The sequence below is a fragment of the Amblyomma mixtum genome, chromosome 1 (genome assembly GCF_055824585.1).
Source record: "Amblyomma mixtum isolate Tamu chromosome 1, ASM5582458v1, whole genome shotgun sequence".
Classification (NCBI taxonomy): Eukaryota; Metazoa; Arthropoda; class Arachnida; order Ixodida; family Ixodidae; genus Amblyomma; species Amblyomma mixtum.
Window position 1 is genome coordinate 236,036,404 of NC_143012.1, and position 7,221 is coordinate 236,043,624.

The 7,221-nt window shown below is 45.2% G+C and overlaps 1 protein-coding gene across 1 annotated transcript; it reads right to left on the reverse strand.

Moving 5' to 3' along the window:
• Positions 1–273: 273 nt before the first annotated feature.
• Positions 274–3,869, reverse strand: LOC149371263 (sulfotransferase 1C2-like). The gene is made up of 3 exons (XM_089585027.1): positions 3,488–3,869; positions 1,113–1,434; positions 274–575 (listed from the first exon to the last, which is right to left on the reverse strand). The coding sequence occupies exons 1-3, from the start codon at positions 3,838–3,840 to the stop codon at positions 288–290; spliced, it is 963 nt and encodes a 320-aa protein (XP_089441153.1). The 5' UTR covers positions 3,841–3,869; the 3' UTR covers positions 274–287.
• Between the last annotated feature and the right edge of the window lie 3,352 nt (positions 3,870–7,221).

The window sequence follows — 7,221 nt, forward strand, 5'->3', positions numbered from 1 at the left end:
CGAAGGGTTCAAGCTAGGAGCGCACTGGCTCTGAATAAATACTCTCATTGCGTCCCTTTCCAAGGTGTCGATCCTCAGTTTTCACTTTCGTTTGGGTTCTTGAAGTGACATTTGGGGCACAGTTACGTGCATATTTGGCCAAGCGCTAAAGGTAACAAAACAACAAAGCCACCGAATGTAATTTTATTCTGAGGCTGTATGTGCTTGCGAAAAGAATTCTCTTGCCGCCACCGCTCTCTAGGATATGTACATTTTCACCCATCACGCCCAGGCCTAACCAACACTGTCTATGGCAGACCAATGTCCTTCCACAGGGCGTCCAGGTCTGCTCGAAAGTCCGCCGTCTTTGACGCCATCTTGGCCCTCATGCGTTCGATCTGAGATGCCGAAAAATGGTTCTTCCAATCGCCGACGGTCGCCTTCCTCACAAGGCTGCTGCCCGGAACTCTAGCCGTATTTCCCGCACCTTTGTCTTGTTTGTTCCGTGTCGCTGCCTTTGACGGTCCACGGCCACTCTTGTCGTATTCTGTCTTGGCATCAGCGAAACTCTTTTTCATGGCGTCCGCAGAGATCGTCTAAATTGTGAGAAAAAAATAATAAAGAACATGCAGTGCAGCGCAGTGCATCGAACTGAACACTTTGAGATGGACCTCGTGCAGCTAAGAATGTCGAAAACCATCGTACCGGTCCCTAATTCTCATCTCGCACAATTCTATTAGCTACGGTGGTTGCGTACTTTACCACTGTGAATGCAACAAATAGGCCGCGAAACCAGTACCGAGGCGAATTCTAAGGCTTCTCTTAATGGCCGTGCCTTGTAATGCGGTACTGCAATAAAATTTCATCCACCATGCGACAAGACGCCTTGTGAGCCAGTACTGAGGATTGTAAAACTACATCCGGCTGTTTCTATTTCTCCAACTACACCTCCTCCTGCATTGTTCTTACCATGGCATTAGTCACTATACAGCACGAGCGACGTGCAGATAGCACCGTCCCAAAGAACGGTTACTATAATGATAAGCAAAACAACCTCAGCCGCCATTGCAGTTTAGTGATCGTTAATACTCGTTCAACCCTTTTCTTTTGAGAAGAAAATCTCTTCCCCTTACCTGCACAATCGAGTCGAGCGCTGTAGGGTCCTTACGTAACCCCTCTTCAAGGTCCTTGTCTAGAAACGCCGCAATGTTCAAGATACCAGAACGGGGATCTCTTTTCACGTCCTCGTACGCCACGCAGAGAAAGTTGGGTCTAGACCTCTGCGCGAACCAGGAGGCCAGGTGGTCGAAGTAGTCGTTGGGGTGAACCTGGCCGTCGATGAAATGCTCGAAGAATTCGTCAAAGCTGGTCTCACTGCATCCCGGCACCACCTGTCGTATATTGTGGTAGTACGACACGCTGGTGTCGTATGGGTTCCTCACCACATAGATGTACCTGGACAGAAAAGAGCGGAGGTATCACTAGGCGGATCTCTATCGATATCGCTGACCCCAAGTCACTTATTGCTTGAAACCGTGTTCCGACTTGGCCCGGGGTGATTTCATTCGCTTCGCATACAAAGGATATCATGGTAAGAGGTACGTGAAATCAGCATCATATTAATGATCACGGCCATTTTATGTCTATACTCCGGCTGCCGATCAAGCAGTTGATCTGCACAGACAAAGTGGTGTTTTAGAACAGCTGTGTTTGTCGGTGTGTCTCCTATTCTTGAGGAAATAGGATCGGGTGGTGTCATAGTCGCTCATACAAGTATATGCCAGGTAGCAGCGTCCACGCTGAGCAACTGCAAGGGACGTGATAAGCGCCATGTTATTGCAGGACACATCTAAAGCCTTAGAGCTCCTCGATGTTTCCACGATATTCAAGCTGATATTTTCAAAGAGGTACTCGCACTTTAAGCGCTCATAATAAACTTCAGAGGTACTCGGGCGGTATTTTCGAGAAGTCCATTCTTATTGCTATAAAAAGATGTAATTTTTAAGTCGCTGATTACAGTTCCGTGATTTTGACACGCGAATTACGACAGGATGTTAACAGATGAAACACGTGTTTCGAGCTTTGGCAGTCGGTGACTCATTCATCGTACGCACATGGTCCACCAGCGTCCTTAAGCTTATACTCTATCATCACCATCACCGTCAGGATCGTCATTTTCATTTTTCCCAATCTAAGGTCACCATCATCATCACTGGAGGCTCACCTTAAAAAAATGGATTATGTATCAGAGAACTTACGCAGAAGCGAATAGAACTGTAAGTTTTTTACCGAACATTTTTAATTCATGAGGAGTGATGAAAAATAAGCTCAACGCAGAAGCGGTTCGCTAATACTGATTTTTCATTCGCACGAAGACACCGTTTATTTGGTATCTGGATCGCCGAGTTTCCGACTTGAGTTATTGCTAGTTCATTGCTTAGCTTGTGGTTGCGTAGAGCAAAACTTCAACATCATTCCTTTCTCTTAAGTTGCTTTCGAGGAGGCGCATACATATCATCTTGAGATGTTGTGAGAGCAGGAAAAATATTTTTTTTTGTCGTGCTTGCATACAGTTCTTGTCCAAACCCTAAAATTCCTGGAGTAGCGCCCACTGAGCGAAGTTCTATTCTTGTATATTGCATTCACATATAACTCTGAGTATTACTTGCAGAGACTGTAGTATTATCACCCATTAAAATACCCTTTCATTTCGTAGCATAGTTCAGGGTGCGTAAAAAGTTTTCAGGCCACACGGTCAGCATTTTAGCAGTATATTTTGGAACTTATTAGACTATAAACATTAAATTCTTGCTTGCGTTTTTTCTTATTTGAAATGATGCGTTAAGCATTAGTATTCTTATCCCGTGGTATTCTCTGCGATAGACAAAAACTATAATCGAATTTCTTCTTGACGCTGTTTCGATTTCAGTGACCGAACCATGGTTGTGACGTGTAAGAAGTGTTTAGGTCATGTGGCGCATAAAGAAACTGCAGTATTGTTACGCTCGCGAAGCGGCATTGACGCCTACACAGAGTTAACTTTTTAACCGTTACATATAGGCGCTATAGTTAACCACAACGTAGCCAGCTATCGAAAGAAAAATGACGAGCGTAACGTTAAGGAGACCGGAAGCGGGCAGAGTAGGCGAGGGTATTCACAAACGCGAGTTAATGACATGCTAGTCGAAGTCAAGAGGAAGAAATGGGCTTGCGCAGGGCATCTAATGCCATAGCAAGATAACCGCTGGTCCTTACGGGCAACGGAGTGGATTGGTCCTTACGGGAACGGAGTGGATTATGGGTAACGGAGTGGCAGAAAGGCAAGCTTAGCAGGGGCGGCAGAAAGTTAGGTAGGCGGATGAGACTAAGAAGTTTGCGAGGATACTGTGGCCGCAGCTGTTAAAGGACAGGGTTAATTGGAGAGACATGGGAGAGGCCTTTGCCCTGCATTGAGATAGTCAGGCTGATGATGGTGACCATGATCAATGCAAGAAGAGGAGTCTCGTACTTTGCTTCCTCTGAGAAGTGCAGGCTTTCGAGAGGCAGGTGGGTCTTGATGACTGCGCCGGGCCTCGGCAGTGACTCGACCTGTTCGGCTCCTGCCTTTTCGAGGAAAGACACGAAGGGCAGGCAGGCGACAGCGCTCTGTACGGGCGTCTCCTTGCCGCGGTTCAGCAGGTAGCGCACAGCGAAGTGTAGCCACGTTGTGCCCGTCTTGGGGAAGCCAACGACGAACACGTCGTCAGCTCGGGGCTTGTAATGCATTGCGGAGCGCAAAAGCGATTCGTCGAACATGTCGCTGATCAGGATGCCCTCGAAAGGGCGAAGCGTCGGCATTTTGCCGGCGGTGGTGGCAGCCATCAGTACTGTGTGTCGCGGCTTGCTCTGGAAGTCTGCAAAGAAAGTTCTTCTACTTTTTATACAGCATTACAAAATCTACATCAGCCGCTAGACCAAAATCAAGTGCGCGTTTTGCAAACCCTGGGATGGACGCCACGTCCCACGACAGGAAAAGTGTGTTTATTCGTTTCTTTAATATTACTGCCCGAAATCGCAGCATCTTGATTTCTGCGCTCTCGAACAAGGGGTTCATCGTTGCCTTTCCCTTTATGACATTCGATGTGCCAATTAGTCTGCATACGTATCCACATTTATTGTTTTTTTTTTTGCAATGGTTTGCGCACTTTTTCAGCTGTGTATAAAATGGTGAATGACAAATGACGTTATTGTTTATTACGCTTTCAAAGTCCTCACTATACCATAACTTGCCACAGCCAGCCTGTTTAAGTTATAGACAGGGACCCGGCTACTCGCCTATTAGCAAACCGTCGTAGGTACGCGAGCACTACCAATGAATGTTTATGAGTCAAAATTAAAGGAGCAAGATCGGGTTTCTCTGCTGTTAGCAAATAACTGAAGACCAGGCCGAATTTCAATGCAGAAATGGTTATTCCACTTAATTTTATCGACCATAAGTTTTTGGTTGGCACTGGTCGTGGTCCAAAAAGGCAGGCGCATTCTGTCTTCCTAACGATTTCGAAACTCATCATTCCTGTAAAGCGTGATCTCGTCTCGAAGGAAATATAAGTGTTTTGAACTGAGAAGACTACATGCGTGTCATGAAAAAAAATGTCTTCAAAAATCTCGGCAAGGCATATTCCTGGAGGTGAAAAGAATTTCGCCTCCATCGAAATTCGGCCGCGGCGGTCGAATTTCGATGGAAGCGAAATTCTAGATGCCCGTGTACTGTGCGATGTCAGTGCACGTTAAAGAGCCCCAGGTGGTCGAAATTTCCGGAGCCCTCCACTACGGCGTCTCTTATAGCCTGAGTCGCTTAGGGACGTTAAATTTCACAAACCAAACCAAACCGTAAAAAAAAAAATATCCGCTTTCTTCCTTGCGCTTATTTTGTTTCACCTGCTAGGGGACGTTGACGCCGTCATTTTATTGCGATAACAGTAAAAACCACATCACGAAAGAATTGTCGTCGGTCGTAAAATTCGTCCATTGGCTGGAGGGAAGCGACCTTACTAGACTACAGGTGACGTCATCATAAAGAAAGTGTCGTCACTTCTGTTAAAGGCATCAACAGGTAATGCTGATTGCATTGCAAGCACATTACGTAATTGGGTGTCTCTGTGATTTTTCCTTTTTACGATCACAAAGGGTACCATATGTTCTAATGATTGATATCTCAATCCATTGTTTTGTGCCTCTGCTGTCAAAAGCGCCATCCCCGCTTTTGACACCGAGCCGGCAGAAAGAGAGAGTGCGAGAAACCCTTTTTGAAAAGCAGAGATTTCAGCCGGCATTAAAAATTTTCTGACAAGCTAATAACCTGCTAGCTATCAGCTACGACCTCATAGGGGACAGCTGACAATGGCAAATGGAGATTATAATGGATTCGAAAGGGAACCGTTGGAGAACACGGCCCCAGGTAGGCCGTTTTAGGGACGCAGGTTAGGGCTGGTAAACTATGAAAGGTACCAACTACACTCGTGATCTGATGACGTAAAGTTTCCACCAGTTCCCCCCAAAAAATTACGACCACTTTAACTGCCGTGCCAAATTTTTTCTAACGTAATGTGCTTGTGTTTCTAACGCAGACTCTGTTTTTGCCAGCGACAATTGGACGGCCGCCCTGACTACTTTCCGGTTTTACTTGTTTTCCTTACAGATTCGCTTAGAACAAAAAGAAAACTCGTTAGGGCGAGTATTTAATTCGTTTCGAATTAGTTTCCTTGCGAAGAACACTTATTCTAACACTTACTTTTTTGTTTCATGTCCAGCATTCTCGGATAAAATTTCGAAAAGTGGAAAATTGTAAGAGACTGTTATAGAAATATTAATGTTAATGGTCGACTCTTTTGGTCGGTAGTAAAATCTTCCTTTTAAAGTGTTTCTATCGATCACATCGAAGAGTTATGGCTGCCGTAGGAAACCAATAGGGAACGCTTTGACGATAGCAAAAGCATTAATAGAAATAAATTCTGTACTGCCGTCGGGCGATCTGCGGACATATTGATTGTTACAGTGAAATCTTACATTGTATAAAAAAATTGCTTTCATATACGGTTTCCCGCTTAAAAATATTCTCGTTCAGAATTGTTGGGCAGAAACGCTCTTTGAAGCAAGCCCACAGGAATTGTTTTATTTCAAACATTTTGCTTTGTCAGCAGCTCTTAAATGCCCGTTTAACTGCCTCTGGCTTGCCTGTTTACAAACACCCAGCATTTCGCTAAAACTGCCACTCTGGTGTTCCACTGAGTGTTGGCTTTTAAAGCCGTAAAGTGGTGCTGATTCGCCTGTACTTACAGCTACTATTATTTTAAGACCCTCTTTAACCAATTTCGACCCGGCGTTGTCAAGCACCAGAGCCGAATACAGTTTCTCGAAAGAAAAATGGCCAGTTCATGCAAGCCACTAGATGCACGAATCCAGAATGCCCTGAGACAGTTTCCGCGAAATCTGAGACACGCCTTTAATAAATGTTATTCTCTCACTGGCATTTTCACCTCAAATTCATGCGGACGCCAGTTAAGCTTGAGTACAAGCGTCGTCAGCCAGGTAGACCTAGGCTGCCTCGTGCAATAACAGCTTCAAGCGTCTATTCAGCGGAAACGTTGCCTTACGGCTTTGACCGGAAAAAGAGCTTTCTACTTTTAACGTTTGTCGTTGGCAGCTCTGCCACATGCCGATCTCGCATGCTTTGCTCTCGACAAATCGCCTTCATAAAAGCGTGACTGACGTCAAACCAGTCATCCTGCTAATACGTGGCAAAAGGGTAAAGTGCCAACGTTTTAGTAACGCGAAGTCGCCATCTTAATTCATTTATTTGGCTCGACTGGCTTGGCGCTGAAGGGGAAGAAGAACAGCGGCTTCTGGTCGCCCAGCCGGTCGACATGCTCGGCCTATAAATTATGGTCGAATAAAGGTCTTTTACTACTACTTTGAAATACCTTACAGGCCCGAAGGATATTACGTAAAGGGGCGTCACATTCTGGACACTTTCTAACAATAGGCCGAACGATATGAAAAGAAGAATGTAGTATATAGAAAAATTACATGAATACATGAAAAAAGAACAGAGTAATAAACGCAACCGGGAAATAAGAAATTATTGCAGCGTGCGTGTTATCTTACCTAACGAAAATGAAGACGAAGACGCAGTCTTCGAGTCGAGCTGGTTGCGTTACGCTGATAGTATTAGTGAAAAGCTATCCACGACTCAAGCAACCAAGA

Bases quoted from the DNA above. Each gene is read 5' to 3' on its own strand.
- LOC149371263 (XM_089585027.1), bottom strand. From the start codon at position 3,840: ATGGCTGCCACCACCGCCGGCAAAATGCCGACGCTTCGCCCTTTCGAG. The intron at 1,435-3,487 runs GTACGAGACTCC...TTTTCTGTCCAG, and splicing joins CACTTCTCAGAGGAAGCAAA to GTACATCTATGTGGTGAGGA. The intron at 576-1,112 runs GTAAGGGGAAGA...CTCACAATTTAG, and splicing joins CGCTCGACTCGATTGTGCAG to ACGATCTCTGCGGACGCCAT.